Source organism: Hoplias malabaricus, chromosome 3, assembly GCF_029633855.1.
Source record: "Hoplias malabaricus isolate fHopMal1 chromosome 3, fHopMal1.hap1, whole genome shotgun sequence".
In the NCBI taxonomy this organism is placed as follows: Eukaryota; Metazoa; Chordata; class Actinopteri; order Characiformes; family Erythrinidae; genus Hoplias; species Hoplias malabaricus.
Genome location: NC_089802.1, coordinates 73,366,958 through 73,383,063, shown reverse-complemented (window position 1 = coordinate 73,383,063; position 16,106 = coordinate 73,366,958). Strand labels below are relative to the sequence as shown.

Genomic DNA, 16,106 nt, shown 5'->3' with positions numbered 1-16,106 from the left:
AGACATTGTCAAGGTAGAAATGGTTTTAATCCAGAGGTGCTCTACAACTTACATGAAGCCCAGAATAATTCAGTTTTTATTATCACTGTATTATCCTGCTCTTGTATTTTATGATATTCTGCCCTCTAGTGGTCCTGCTAGGCACATTTACAAATCCATCTTTTAAAACTAAAAATAAATTCACATTAAGGACAAAACCCATCTTTCAGCAAGTCAGAATAAAGAGAATTCAGAATACAGTGAGATATAGCAGGCTTCCACAGTTAATATGAGGTAAATCTACTAACCAAGGACTGCACCAAACAGTACAGATGACTGTCACAGTAGAGGTAGACGCTAAATAAATGTGCAGAAAGCACCGTGCATCTGGATACATTTTATATCGTAAGGACAACCCTTTTTGAGTGAATTCTGGGGTTACTAAGGTGCACCCTTCGTGGACATGGACACCAGTGGACATCCGAAATCACTGAAATGAAATGGCATACTCTGGAACAGCTGCACATGAGCCTAAGGTCGCCAAGACAAATACTAATCCTGGGCAAGATATGCAATCAAATTCTCACAGAAGTGGTCTTTTCTGTGATCTATGACTTACCAGAGGAGAAGGGGGTTTATAACTCTCTGGCAGGCTCTTGGCATTGAGTATGGAGACGCTAGGAGCTCGTGCGCAGTGAAACGAGCAAGACGTACGCAAAAACAACCGTACTGCGGTGCACTCTAGGCTAATGAATGTGGTCAGATGTGGTACTGTTCGGGGACTACTTTGGCTGCGTCCCAAATCACATCCTACCGAACTGAGTGGTAAGTTTGAGGGTGGTGTGGTGCGGATCAGAACGCAGCCTGTTTTAATGAACGGACCAATCCTGGGCAGAGAGACAGGTTTTAAACAAACAGAAGTACTCTGACGGGAGAGGGGACGTGTCTGTGATGATTTTAGGAGAACTATATAATTTAAAGCGTGTGTTATTTTAAGACGGAGATGGCGGAGGCGTCTGAATGCGGAGTGAGGGTCGTGTGTCGGTTCAGACCCCTCAACGACACAGAAATAAACAGAGGAGACAAATATGTCCCTAAATTCAGGGACGAACACACCGTGGTGGTCACAGTAAGTCACTTTTTAGGGAACAAAATAAAATATAAAAAGACACACTCAAACTAACCGAGTCCGACTATGTTAGCTATTTTTTCTACCTTGGCTGTGATTTCACCTTTAAAAAAATACATGGCCATTTAGCATAATATAGCAATAAAACTTTTTTATTATTTAATTATAACATATAATAATGTGTGTTCTCCCTGTGTCAGTGTGGGTTTCCTCCGGGTGACTGTCTGTGAGGAGTGTGGTGTGTTCTCCCTGTGTCAGTGTGGGTTTCCTCCGGGTGACTGTCTGTGAGGAGTGTGGTGTGTTCTCCCTGTGTCTGCGTGGGTTTCCTCCGGGTGACTGTCTGTGAGGAGTGTGGTGTGTTCTCCCTGTGTCTGCGTGGGTTTCCTCCGGGTGACTGTCTGTGAGGAGTGTGGTGTGTTCTCCCTGTGTCTGCGTGGGTTTCCTCTGGGTGACTGTCTGTGAGGAGTGTGGTGTGTTCTCCCTGTGTCTGCGTGGGTTTCCTCCGGGTGACTGTCTGTGAGGAGTGTGGTGTGTTCTCCCTGTGTCTGCGTGGGTTTCCTCCAGGTGACTGTCTGTGAGGAGTGTGGTGTGTTCTCCCTGTGTCTGCGTGGGTTTCCTCCAGGTGACTGTCTGTGAGGAGTGTGGTGTGTTCTCCCTGTGTCTGTGTGGGTTTCCTCCGGGTGACTGTCTGTGAGGAGTGTGGTGTGTTCTCCCTGTGTCCGCGTGGGTTTCGTTTCACACCGTTCCACAGTTCCAATGCTGGGGAGCTATACACACCCGTTGTCAACACTTTGTATTGGATATGGTGACTTTAGATTCATGTACAGCTGCTCCCAAGGTCGCATTCAATTGGTCAGCTCTTTTTTTTTAATGTAAGTTATAAGGAATATATACAGATGAACCCCTGTGTTAGTGATGGGTACCGCTGTGGGTGTATGTGTCTAGAGCCTACCCTTAATCACTGGCCCCAAGGCAGGAGCACACCATGAATGGGACACCTGTCCATCACACACATCACACTCACACCTGTGGAAAACACAACCAACCATCCTACCCATTTTTTTTTTTTGGGGGGGCATGGGGAACTGCGTGGAAACCTACAGCGACACAGGGAGAACACACCAACCTCCTCACAGACAGTGACCCTGGACCCTGCCAGTATCGCCACTATGCCACGCAGCAACCATTATACTGACACCTGTTGGTCTGGATGCTTTGATGATTCTGTACTAAAACTTATTTTAAACGTGTTTTTAAAATATTTGTTGAAAAATGACTGACTGCACCTTTAACCGGGGTTAACCACATATGTATATATTTGCAAAACACAGACCTTCCAATCTGCCGTTTCCTCTGGTGCTTGTCCCAGATCTCTGGTCACTCCACAATAAATCTGCATTCATAAATCCTGCTCTCCTGGCCGTGCTATGTCCTGGAGTTCTGATCTCGAGGTCTTGGAGATTTACAAGGCTGCCATAGGTTTGGCTGGTTGGTTGTGTGAGTGATGCTTTTGCTATGATCCAATTTCCTCCTGTGTGTGTGTGTGTGTGTACAGTATGTGTTGTACATCAATCTTCAATGTGATTGAAGGAGCCTGTGTGAGGATTAGATGGTTGCTGTTGGTTGTTGAAGTCTGTAGGAGTGCAATCTCATTAAAATCCAGAGGAGAAGTGATCAACAAATCACAGACTCAGCAGCTACAGGACTCTTCCAGCTCTCTCTTCCTCTTCTAAATGACTCGTTTCATTCAGTATCATTCATGTCTATATGATTCTGTGAAATTAGGGCTCATCTATAAAGAAATGTTGTCACTGATACTGCAATGAGATGTAAAAATGTCTGTTTACTTATTTATTTGTGATGTGTTTTGTGTAATTTTGGTTGTGCTCTAATTAAATATCTACTCTGTGCTTTATACAGGGGAAACCATATGTGTTTGACAGGGTTATGCCTCCCAACTCCACACAGGAGCAAGTGTATGAATCCTGTGCCAAAGACATTGTTAAAGGTATGTACACACACACACACACACACACATATATCCAAGTATCTCCACTCATAGTTGATTATTTTTTGTGATATTTAGATGTTCTGAGTGGATACAATGGTACCATATTCACATACGGCCAAACCTCTTCAGGAAAAACACACACAATGGAGGTGAGAGTGTGTGTGTGAGAGTGTGTGTGTGAGAGTGTGTGTGTGAGAGTGTGTGTGTGAGAGTGTGTGTGTGAGAGTGTGTGTGTGAGAGTGTGTGTGTGAGAGTGTGTGTGTGAGAGTGTGTGTGTGAGAGTGTGTGTGTGAGAGTGTGTGTGTGAGAGTGTGTGTGTGAGAGTGTGTGTGTGAGAGTGTGTGTGAGAGTGTGTGTGTTTGAGAGAACGTGTGTTTGTTTGTGTTTACTGTGACGCATCGCACTCTGTGTCCTAGGGAAGGCTCCATGACCCCCAGGTGATGGGAATAATACCTCGAATCGCTCATGATATTTTTGATCATATTTATTCCATTGAGGAGAACCTGGAGTTCCACATCAAGGGGAGTATCCTTCACAGCTCTGTGTGTTTTATGATGCCTGTCTCTTTGTGCTTGTGTGCCATGAGTGTATCTGTAGAACAGTAAGCTTTTTATCTCTACAGGTTTCCTATTTTGAAATTTATATGGAGAAAATAAGGGATTTGCTGGACGGTAAGACTCTTCTGACATTTGTTTCAGGTTATGATCCAGTTGGTTTCATTCTGGGACCTTTTTTCTTTAAGCGTATGTTGAAACACATTGTTTTCAGGACGATAAACCAGCCATGGATCATGACCAGAACATTCCTCCAAACATTCCTTGTTTCCACACACACTGTCCCTTCTCTCAGCTCCACTGACCAAACCGGAGCCCTCTGTAGACATCTGTGTTCGCACTGTACTCCACATGTTTCTCTGCATACTTTCTTTGCCCGTTTCACCCTGTTCTTCAATGGTCAGGACATGCAGAGGACCAACACAGAGCAGGTGTTTGTGTGGGAGATCGCACTCAGTGCTGCAGTGACACTGCCGTGGTGGTTGGCTGTTGATGTGTGTTGTGTTTATGTGCAGAGCAGCAGATAGACTGACTACACTGTGTGAATGTAGAACTATAAAGTGCTCCTGTGTGGCCGCTGGAGCTAAGAGAACGGGGAGACACACGGAGGTGTTCAGTGTTATGGCTGATCGGGGTCTGTTTTTGTTTTAGTGTCAAAAACCAACTTGGCGGTGCATGAGGATAAAAATCGTGTTCCATATGTGAAGGTAACACACGCCTTAAGTTTCATTCATTCATTAATACATTTAAAAACATTTTCTGGAGTGTGTGTGTGGTTTCTTTTTTTAAGGGTTGTACTGAGCGCTTTGTCTCCAGTCCGGAGGAGATGATGGAAGTTATTGATGAAGGAAAATCAAACAGACATGTGGCTGTGACCAGTGAGTTATTTACCTCCAGCTGTAGATCTACTTGAACTCCATTCAGCGCCTTAAATCATACATTTTAGCATCACCATGTGTCTGTGTGGGTTTCCTCCAGGTGACTGTCTGTGAGGAGTGTGGTGTGTTCTCTCTGTGTCTGCGTGGGTTTCCTCCGGGTGACTGTGTGTGAGGAGTGTGGTGTGTTCTCTCTGTGTCTGCGTGGGTTTCCTCCGGGTGACTGTGTGTGAGGAGTGTGGTGTGTTCTCCCTGTGTCTGCGTGGGTTTCCTCCGGGTGACTGTGTGTGAGGAGTGTGGTGTGTTCTCTCAGTGTCTGTGGGGGTTTCCTTCGGGTGCTCCGGTTTACTCCCACAGTCCAAAAACACACCTTGGTAGGTGGATTGGCGATTCAAAAAGTGTCCGTAGGTGTGTGTGTGTGTGTTGCCCTGTGAAGGACTGGTGCCCCCTCCAGGGTGTATTCCCGCCTTGCGCCCAATGATTCCAGGTAGGCTCTGGACCCACTGCGACCTTGAACTGGATAAGAGTTACAGATAATGAATTAATGAATGTTGCCTTTTTTCTGTATTGTGTTGTGTGAAAGACATGAATGAACACAGCTCCCGCAGCCACAGCATTTTCCTCATCAACATTAAGCAGGAGCATCTCGACACGGAGCACAAACTCACAGGAAAACTCTACCTGGTCGACCTGGCTGGCAGTGAGAAGGTAAAAGTGTGTGCGTAATGTTAAATAGTAAAAATGGTAACAAGCACTTATATGTATATTGTTGTTTGTAGGTCAGTAAAACAGGAGCAGCCGGAGCAGTGCTAGATGAGGCTAAAAACATCAACAAGTCTCTGTCTGCCCTCGGTAACGTCATCTCTGCGCTGGCTGAAGGCACTGTAAGAGGCTTTATGCTTAGGTTACACACTGTCTCTGTCTCTCTTTCTTCTACTTTCTTCAGGACGTCTGTGTGTGTTTCTGTAGAAGACGCATGTGCCTTACCGTGACAGTAAGATGACTCGGATTCTGCAGGATTCTCTCGGTGGAAACTGCAGAACCACCATCATCATCTGCTGCTCTCCATCTGTGTTTAACGAATCAGAAACCAAATCCACACTGCTGTTTGGACAGAGGTCTGTCTCTCACTCACTCACTCACTCTCTCTCTCTCTCTCACACACAGTACACTGCAGTGCCACATCTTTATATATAAGAATAACAGAGAAAGAAATCACTAGGCCTGATAAGTTTGACACTTTGTGATGTATAGCGTAAAAATAGGTGCCTTTTTTTTCTACAGAGCTAAGAGCATCAGGAATGCAGTGTGTGTGAACGTGGAGCTGACAGCAGAAGAGTGGAAGAAGAAATATGAGAAAGAGAAACAGAAAAGAGAGAGTCTCAAATGCATCATAGAGAAACTCCAGAAGGAACTGAACCAGTGGAGGAATGGTGAGAGTTTTCATGTCTATCCAAAATTAGCTTTTTGATTTATATATAGATGTGTATAATATACATCACCAGGGAGAATATTTATTTATTTATCTCCTCCTTCCCATCATTGTCCCCTATCATCAAGCTAATATACATACACTTGTTTTGGTGTGTGTTAGGTGTTCATGTACCAGTGCCAGAGCAGCTGAATGCCGATCAGAAAGAGATGTGTGTCAACACGGCACTCATCAGTAACACCCTACTCTCTGTAACCTCGGTTACTACCGTAGAGAAGGAACAGTATGAAGAGAAAATCAGCAACCTGTACAAACAACTGGATGACAAGGTGTGTGTGTGTGTGTATGTAAAAGTGAGTATGTAGTCTTAAAAGTAGTTATTTAATAAAATCTCTCTCTCTCCAGGATGATGAGATCAACCTCCAGAGTCAGCTGACTGAAAAACTGAAGCAACAAATGGAGGAACATGAAGAAGTAAGACAAATGTATTTTTAATTTTATGTTTATGAACAGGCGTCACAGTTGCGCAGCAGGTAGTGTCGCAGTCACACAGCTCCAGGGACCTCTCCACTCCGGATGACTGTCTGTGAGGAGTTTGGTGTGTTCTCCTTGTGTCTGCGTGGGTTTCCTCCGGGTGACTGTCTGTGAGGAGTGTGGTGTGTTCTCCCTGTGTCCGCGTGGGTTTCCTCCGGGTGACTGTCTGTGAGGAGTGTGGTGTGTTCTCCCTGTGTCCGCGTGGGTTTCCTCCAGGTGACTGTCTGTGAGGAGTGTGGTGTGTTCTCCCTGTGTCCGCGTGGGTTTCCTCCGGGTGACTGTCTGTGAGGAGTGTGGTGTGTTCTCCCTGTGTCCGCGTGGGTTTCCTCCGGGTGACTGTCTGTGAGGAGTGTGGTGTGTTCTCCCTGTGTCTGCGTGGGTTTCCTCCGGGTGACTGTCTGTGAGGAGTGTGGTGTGTTCTCCTTGTGTCCGCGTGGGTTTCCTCCGGGTGACTGTCTGTGAGGAGTGTGGTGTGTTCTCCCTGTGTCTGCGTGGGTTTCCTCTGGGTGCTCTGGTTTCCTCCCACAGTCCAAAAACACATGTTGGTAGGTGGATTGGCGACTCAAGTGTCCGTGTGTGTGGCCCTGTGAAGGACTGGCGCCCATCCAGGATGTATTCCTGTCTTTTTTTTTATTTTATTAAATTTTTTTCTTGATTATGATTCAACATTTTACAGAATAAAAAAACAATACAAAGTATTGTGTGTGTGTGTATGTGTGTGTGTGTAGTTGTTGTCATCATGGCGACAGGACTATGTGCGGGCGCAGGAGGACGTGTGTTCTCTGCAGTCTGATAATGAGGAGCTCAGGTTGGAGGTGAGGGAGGTGCTCTCTGCGCTAGAGGAGCTCGCTCTCAACTATGAACAGAAGAGCCAGGAGGCCTCCACATGCGCACACACCAATGACACACTCACCCAGCAGCTCATGCTAAAGACTGTAAGTACACACAGTTTTTTGGAGATTAACCTTAGTGTTAGAATGTTGCGTAGTATTCCTTAGCTACAGCTGTACATGTGTGGGCATATGTGTTTTTTTAGGAATTACTAGAGGCTGCTCAGAGGGAGGTAGTGGAGCTGCAGGAGCTCAGTGCTGTTCAGAGAAGGAGAGCAGCAGAGATTCTTAATCTGCTGATGAGAGACCTCAACGACCTGGGAGCCATCATTGGAACCAAGGAGATCAAAACTGTAAATACAGTACATACAGACATGGTTTTATTTACACATACAGTTCATGTACAGATACACAGATCATGTGTGTGTGTGTGTGTGTGTGTGTGTGCACCCTTAGGTATCTGAGGGAAGTTCCTCTATAGAGGAACAGTTCATAGTCGCTCGACTCTTCCTCACTAAATTCAAGTCTGAACTGAAAAGCCTCATCAACCGCACCAAACAGCTGGAGACCGCCCATGACCACGCCTCCCTCAAAATACTGGCCAATGAGAAAGAGCTGGCCTCCTGTCAGTTACTCATCTCCCAGGTACATGCACTGGAGTCTAATATTTGTTGCATAGACATAAGAAATACAGATTTTTTCAATATAGAGACAATGTGTTTTTTTTTTGTTGTCATTATTTTTTCCTTTAATTTTGTTTATCCCCAAATTTTTTGCCAAATATTCCCACCAATAATTAGTTGTCTTCAATTTCATTCACCACTGAATCACCAGCTTTAGAAGGTTGAGGCTGAACATGTGCTTCCTAACCTACCATTTATTTATATATATTTCCCCTGCTAATGCAATGCCAATGAACAATGTAACAGCAGAGAAAACGCAAACTGCCCAGATCTGTTACATCAGCTGACACACCTACGCCAGCTACCACTGTGAGCAAAGGATGACTGAGGCATCATCGGGGATCAAACCAGTGAACCCATGGTTATAGAGCAGACCAATTGGGAGCCCATCTTGTTTTTTTTTTTACAATGAAAAATGGATAGCTTGTACGTAATGTCTGTATTCACTGGAAATTATGTAAGTGACAGATGGACTCTCTTGTAGAGTACTCAGTAATTGTTATTTATCTTTTAGGAACTCCTGAATATTATTTGTGAGATGCTCACTTCTCTAATGAGAGTGGCACAGGGGTGTTATATCGATGTGTGTCATTATTAGAATGAAGTATTGGATATTGTAGAGAGCTTCTTTAACTGATGAAGACGGTGCTGTTGTTGTGACGTGTGCTCTGCGTTGCCATGGCGACACCACCAGGTGAAGATGAAGCCTCAGACAGACTATGTGCAGAACACTGAAGAGAAGAGCCGACAGCTGGAGGTCAGTCAGAACAAGCTCACAGAGGAGAGTGCCAGAGTAGAGACAACTGGTAAATTCACTCAATTTTAAATAAATAAATAAATTAAATATGGCATTTCCATCTGCTTTCAGACCTTACTTAGACCTATATTTTTTATAATAAATAGATCCACAGCAACTACATTAAAATACAGTATGTGACCAGGACGTGTTGTTGACAAAAATGTTGTTTTGTTTTCTTTTTCTCTCTGTGAAGAAAGAGATCATAATCTGTGTGAAATTGAGAAGAAGAAAGAGCAGCTAAAGATGAATCACACAGAAGAGAGCAAGGTGTGTCTGTGTGTCTGTTAAAAGCAATGTCATTTCCTTTCTCTGAAGCTTGTTAATGTAGAAACATTTTGTGTGTGCGTACGCACCTGTGTGTAGACTGTTGTGGCTGAGGGCTACAGAGAGACTTCTCAGAAGCAGCTGGATCAACTAAAGGATGAGTTTTGCAGCAAACAGAGGACGTTGGATGGGCTCAAGATGTAAGAGAGTGCACGTGTACCTGCTGAAAACACACTGTAAATAAATTAAATAATAAAAGAGCTCTGTAGCCTTTCTCCCTGTTTGTCTCTATTTTTCTCAGGTTTAATGAGAATGTGCTGCAGGGGCAGAGAAAGCTGCACGATGATTATGAATCTCTAAGGAAACAGGAGCAAGAGAAAGAACTCCAGAAACAAGCGTAAGCCTGTTTACACTTCCAAACAGAGACCGGAGTAGTCTGCATAGACTGAATGTAATAGTAGTGGGGGGTCATGTTTATTCATGTCCCTGACACATCATTTTTTTATTATTATTGTAGACACCAGAATTGGTGAGAACTGAAATTGTTCTGTACACGTGTTTATGATTTTACTTGGCTTTACAGTGTGTCTTTGCCTAGTGAGAAGGAGTGGACCAGTCAGGAGCTGAGGAGTCTTGAGGAGACAGCGGTGAGAGGAAGAGTTATTCCAGTGTTAAACATTTGTTTTTGGCAAATGATCACATTCTAGTCTCCTGTGTGTTTTCTGTTGCAGGCCAGAGAGCTGCAGACTCTACATAATTTGCGAAAGCTGTTTGTGCAAGATCTGACTCTTCGTGTAAAAAAGGTATTACTTTGGTGTTGTCCTGGTTTCTACAAACCGGATTCCAAAAAAGTTGGGACACTAAACAAACTGTGAATAAAATTGGGCATATAACGAACAGCTGGAAGACCAACTAACACTAATTAGGTCAATTGACAACATGATTGGGTATAAAAAGTGCTTCTCAGAGTGTCAGTGTCTCTCTGAAGCCAATGTGGTAAGAGGATCACCAATTCCACCATTGTTGCGCAGAAAGATAGTGCAGCAATACCAGAATGGTGTTACCCAGTGTAAAATAGCAAAGACGTTTAAGTTATCATCATCAATCGTGCATAACATCATCAAAAGATTCAGAGAATCTGGAACAATTGCTGTGCGTAAGGGTCAAGGCGGTAAAACTCTACTGGATGCTCGTGATCTCTGAGCCCTTAAACGTCACTGCACCTCAAACAGGAATGCCACTGTCAAGGAAATAACAGAATGGGCTCAGGAATACTTCCAGAAAGCATTGTCAGTGAACACAATCCACCGTGCCACCTGCCGTTGCCAGCTGAAACTCTACAGTGCAAAGAGGAAGCCATTTCTAAACAAGCTCCACAAGCTCAGACGTTTGCACTGGGCCAGGGGTCTTTTAAAATGGAGTGTGGCAAAATGGAAGACTGTTCTGTGGTCAGATGAGTCATGATTTGAAGTTCTTTATGGAACACTGGGACGCCATGTCATCCGGACCAGAGAGGACAAGGATAACCCAAGTTGTTATCAACGCTCCGTTCAGAAGCCTGCATCACTGATGGTATGGGGTTGCATGAGTGCTTGTGGCATGGGCAGGTTGCATGTCTGGAAAAGCACCATTAATGCAGAGAACTATGTTCAGGTTTTAGAACAACATTTGCTCCCATCTAGACGTCATCTCTTTCAGGGAAGACCCTACATTTTTCAACAAGATAATGCCAGACCACATTCTGCAGCAATCACAACATCATGGCTACGTAGGAGAAGGATCCGGGGACTGAAATGGCCAGCCTGCGGTCCGGATCTTTCACCTGTAGAGAACATTTGGCGCATCATAAAGAGGAAGGTGCGACAAAGAAGGCCCAAGATGATTGAACAGTTAGAGGCCTGTATTAGACATGAATGAGAGAGCATTCCTATTTCTAAACTTGAGAAACTGGTCTCCTCTGTCCCCAGACGTCTGTTGAGTGTTGTAAGAAGAAGGGGTGATGCCACACAGTGGTAAAAAATGGCCTTGTCCCAACTTTTTTGGGATTTGTTGACGCCATGAAATTTTGAACAACATATTTTTCCCTTAAAATGATACATTCTCTCAGTTTAAACTTTTGATCTGTGATTTGTGTTCTATTCTGAATTAAATATTAGATGTTGCCATCTCCACATCATTGCATTCAGTTTTTATTCACAATTTGTTTAGTGTCCCAACTTTTTTGGAATCCTGTTTGTAATAATTTAATACCACCCGGGTATGGTGTTATTTTCTATATGGTATCTACTCTTGTTGCGCCATATTGGAAACACAAAACAAAATCCAACAAATTTCACCCAAATATTAATAAATAAATACATTTATTTTTGTGGCTTGAATATTGCTGGCATTATTAATGATGCTGATGATACATTTACCAATTGATAGACCACTGAGCTGGACTCTGCTGATTGTGGGAGCAGTTTGCTACAGAAACAAAAGATCTGCTTCCTGGAAAACAATCTACAACAGCTCACCCTCGTCCACAAACAGGTAACGGCACACTTTTTTTTTTTTAAAAAAAAGACCACACTTACAAACTCGTGGTTAACTGTTCTCTGATGTGACTTTCAGCTGATTCGTGATAATGCAGATCTGCGCTGTGAACTGCCAAAGATGGAGAAGCGTCTGCGTGTGACTGCAGAGAGAGTGAAATTTCTGGAGTCTGCTCTTAGAGAGGCCAAAGAGAGAGCTGCGCGAGACAGAAAGCTCTATCAGCAGGAGGTGGACCGCATTAAAGATGTGGTCAGAGCCAGGAATATGGTGCGCTGTGGACACTCTGCTCTTATCGGTGAGTTTAAACTGACTTAAAAGCTTATGATTAAATGAGAAGATGTGAAAACTGTTAATTTTATGATTTAACTTATGAATTAAGTGTCGCAGTCACACAGCTCCAGGGACCTGGAGGTTGTGGGTTCGATTCCCGCTCCGGGTGACTGTCTGTGAGGAGTGTGGTGTGTTCTCCCTGTGTCTGCGTGGGTTTCCTCCGGGTGACTGTCTGTGAGGAGTGTGGTGTGTTCTCCCTGTGTCTGCGTGGGTTTCCTCCGGGTGACTGTCTGTGAGGAGTGTGGTGTGTTCTCCCTGTGTCTGCGTGGGTTTCCTCCGGGTGACTGTCTGTGAGGAGTGTGGGGTGTTCTCCCTGTGTCTGCGTGGGTTTCCTCCGAGTGACTGTCTGTGAGGAGTGTGGTGTGTTCTCCCTGTGTCTGCGTGGGTTTCCTTTGGGTGACTGTCTGTGAGGAGTGTGGGGTGTTCTCCCTGTGTCTGTGTGGGTTTCCTCCGGGTGACTGTCTGTGAGGAGTGTGGTGTGTTCTCCCTGTGTCTGCGTGGGTTTCCTCCGGGTGACTGTCTGTGAGGAGTTGGTGTGTTCTCCCTGTGTCTGCATGGGTTTCCTCCGGGTGACTGTCTGTGAGGAGTGTGGTGTGTTCTCCCTGTGTCTGCGTGGGTTTCCTCCGGGTGACTGTCTGTGAGGAGTGTGGTGTGTTCTCCCTGTGTCTGCGTGGGTTTCCTCCGGGTGACTGTCTGTGAGGAGTGTGGGGTGTTCTCCCTGTGTCTGCGTGGGTTTCCTCCGAGTGACTGTCTGTGAGGAGTGTGGTGTGTTCTCCCTGTGTCTGCGTGGGTTTCCTCCGAGTGACTGTCTGTGAGGAGTGTGGTGTGTTCTCCCTGTGTCTGCGTGGGTTTCCTTTGGGTGACTGTCTGTGAGGAGTGTGGGGTGTTCTCCCTGTGTCTGTGTGGGTTTCCTCCGGGTGACTGTCTGTGAGGAGTGTGGTGTGTTCTCCCTGTGTCTGTGTGGGTTTCCTCCGAGTGACTGTCTGTGAGGAGTGTGGTGTGTTCTCCCTGTGTCTGCGTGGGTTTCCTTTGGGTGACTGTCTGTGAGGAGTGTGGGGTGTTCTCCCTGTGTCTGTGTGGGTTTCCTCCGGGTGACTGTCTGTGAGGAGTGTGGTGTGTTCTCCCTGTGTCTGCGTGGGTTTCCTCCGGGTGACTGTCTGTGAGGAGTTGGTGTGTTCTCCCTGTGTCTGCATGGGTTTCCTCCGGGTGACTGTCTGTGAGGAGTGTGGTGTGTTCTCCCTGTGTCTGCGTGGGTTTCCTCCGGGTGACTGTCTGTGAGGAGTGTGGGGTGTTCTCCCTGTGTCTGCGTGGGTTTCCTCCGGGTGACTGTCTGTAAGGAGTGTGGTGTGTTCTCCCTGTGTCTGCGTGGGTTTCCTCCGGGTGACTGTCTGTGAGGAGTGTTGTGTGTTCTCTGTGTCTGCGTGGGTTTCCTCTGGGTTTCTTCCCGCACTCCAAAAACACGTTGGTAGGTGGACTGGCGACTCAAAAGTGTCCGTAGGTGTGTGTGTGTTGCCCTGTGAAGAACTGGCGCCCCCTCCAGGGTGTATTCCCACCTTGCGCCCAATGATTCCAGATAGGCTTTGGACCCACCGCGACCCTGAACTGGATAAGGGTTACAGATAATGAATGAACTTATGAATTAGGGATAGTGAAGGTCAGAGGAACCTTTTAATGTTGAAATAAAATATGACCAAGTCTCTGGACACCAGGGCATCCAGTGATTGTTCGCAAATCAATGATATTAATTCCTAAAAAATCCTGACTGTGGTTAATGAGTGAACATTTTATGGACAGAATCATGAATTCTGTCAAACTGAGACTGAGTGTAGTGCTGTGCTACACAGTAATATGTAACATGACAAATAACCTGTCTAAGGCAAGAATGGACTTGTTGTTATTATAAGACACTAAGATTTTATCCCTCTCAAATATAATAAATGTAGTGTTTGTGTTTCTGTGTGTTGCAGCTAAACCTATTCGTGCTGGTCACCATCACACATTCTCTCCAGTCACTTTGAGAGGAGGACCAGCCGTCTACAGCTATCATCATTTTTAATCTACCTGCGCTGTTGATATAGTAATACTACTGTCATCACCATGACTACAGCTAAAGTACATCACTTACACTTAAACACACAACTGACTACTGCTGGGGCTGGCCATGACAGAAACAACTACAAGTGTGTCCTGAGTAATCAGTCCTCTTTAACACTAGAGGGAGCTCAGGCATAACAGTTTGATTTAACCTACTGTGTATTTTGGCAACCACGACCCTGAACTAGACAAAGCTGTTGCAGACAATGAATGAATTAATATATTATGGCACTATTTCTAGAGATTTTTGGGGGGGTGTTTTTTGTCTCTTCACTGCACTTTTCTAAATGTGTGTCCATTAAAAGAAATTTAAATATGATGTTATTCAGATGTATATCCTCTCTGTTCTATTGTGAAATACAACAAATATTGATTAATAGTTGCCTTCTAGAGCTCTGCCAAAAATGTAATTCATGTGAATATTTCTGGTTGAGATGTAAAAGAAAAAAGTTATTTATTTGAATAGAAATTCAATAGTAATTTGATGTGACATTTTTCACCTTGGAGAGAGGCCTCCAGACTCTGATTTCTTCACTTAGGTTTTGAGTTGAAACAGCAGGTATATGTGTGTGTGTATATATATATATATATATATATATATATATATATATATATATATATATATATATATATATATATATATATATTATTTTTTTTTAATATACAATCCTGAACAACAGATTAACTTACATGTGTATTGATAGTGATAACTGAAAATGCTATAATAGTGTTTAAACTGTGAACACTTTTATCCTTCAGGTGTCCTGAACAACAATGACAAGTTTATAACTTCCTCACAGCCTTAACTTTCTAGATTTAAACTTTTTAACCTCTGTAACAAATCAGCTATAAAACATTCATTCATTATCTGTAACCCTTATCCAATTCAGGGTCGCGGTGGGTCCAGAGCCTACCTGGAATCATTGGGTGCAATGGGGAATACACCCTGGAGGGGGCACCAGTCCTTCACAGGGAAACACAGACACACAAACATTCACTCACACCTATGGACACTTTTGAGTCACCAATCCACCTACCAACGTGTGTTTTTGGACTGTGGGAGGAAACTGGAGCACCCAGAGGAAACCCACGCAGACACAGGGAGAACACACCACACTCCTCACAGACAGTCACCCGGAGGAAACCCACGCAGACACAGGGAGAACACACCACACTCCTCACAGACAGTCACCCGGAGGAAACCCACGCAGACACAGGGAGAACACACCACACTCCTCACAGACAGTCACCCGGAGGAAACCCACGCAGACACAGGGAGAACACACCACACTCCTCATAGACAGTCACCCGGCGGAAACCCACGCAGACACAGGGAGAACACACCACACTCCTCACAGACAGTCACCCGGAGGAAACCCACGCAGACACAGGGAGAACACACCACACTCCTCACAGACAGTCACCCGGAGGAAACCCACGCAGACACAGGGAGAACACACCACACTCCTCACAGACAGTCACCCGGAGGAAACCCACGCAGACACAGGGAGAACACACCACACTCCTCACAGACAGTCACCCGGAGGAAACCCACGCAGACACAGGGAGAACACACCACACTCCTCACAGACAGTCACCTGGAGGAAACCCACGCGGACACAGGGAGAACACACCACACTCCTCACAGACAGTCACCCGGAGGAAACCCACGCAGAAACAGAGAGAACACACCACGCTCCTCACAGACAGTCACCTGGAGCAGGAATCAAACCCACAAAACAACATTTCACATAAAGCCACCTTGAAAGACCTTGTTTACATCTTAACTGTTTTATTATGCAGACATTTTGAGAAATCAGTGGCCCTTCTGTCAATGTTAAGTGTTTGTTTTAGAATAGATTTTCAAGAGAAGATGAGCTCATACACCTGAGACACTCAATTCTGGCACTTATTGGTTAGAACTGGATAAACATTAAGAAGAACAACACAGACTATTAGACCAAAATATCCCTCTGAGTTAAAGATAGCAAAGTTTCTGATGGTTTGACAGACAGTGATGTGATTGTCATGTTTGTGGTCGAGTTAAACTTCATTCC

General features: G+C 44.9%; 2 protein-coding genes across 3 annotated transcripts in view; one reads left to right on the top strand and one right to left on the bottom strand.

The window, feature by feature from the left end:
- The window catches only part of orc4 (origin recognition complex, subunit 4), a 45,029-nt gene extending 44,325 nt beyond the window's left edge, over positions 1–704 (bottom strand). Inside the window, exon 1 of the mRNA XM_066663312.1 lies at positions 599–704. The gene's annotated coding sequence lies outside the window, so the exon portion shown is untranslated. The remainder of the gene's footprint in view (positions 1–598) is intronic.
- Positions 705–915: 211 nt separating this feature from the next.
- LOC136691004 (kinesin heavy chain-like) lies at positions 916–14,443 on the top strand. Of its 2 annotated transcripts, none has more exons than XM_066663197.1 (25): positions 916–1,108; positions 3,029–3,116; positions 3,195–3,268; positions 3,536–3,641; positions 3,743–3,790; positions 4,325–4,380; positions 4,464–4,551; positions 5,132–5,256; positions 5,328–5,432; positions 5,518–5,666; positions 5,833–5,981; positions 6,143–6,309; positions 6,386–6,454; positions 7,243–7,449; positions 7,551–7,686; positions 7,802–7,989; positions 8,722–8,833; positions 9,020–9,093; positions 9,190–9,290; positions 9,392–9,487; positions 9,674–9,737; positions 9,822–9,893; positions 11,518–11,622; positions 11,704–11,920; positions 13,923–14,443. In XM_066663197.1, exons 1-25 carry the CDS (start codon positions 983–985, stop codon positions 14,009–14,011), a joined length of 2,811 nt encoding a protein of 936 aa, XP_066519294.1. In that variant the 5' UTR covers positions 916–982; the 3' UTR covers positions 14,012–14,443. The 2 variants fall into 2 exon arrangements, with proteins under 2 accessions (XP_066519294.1, XP_066519293.1); XM_066663196.1 differs by having other exon boundaries at positions 7,551–7,697; positions 7,801–7,989.
- The last annotated feature ends 1,663 nt before the right edge of the window (positions 14,444–16,106 follow it).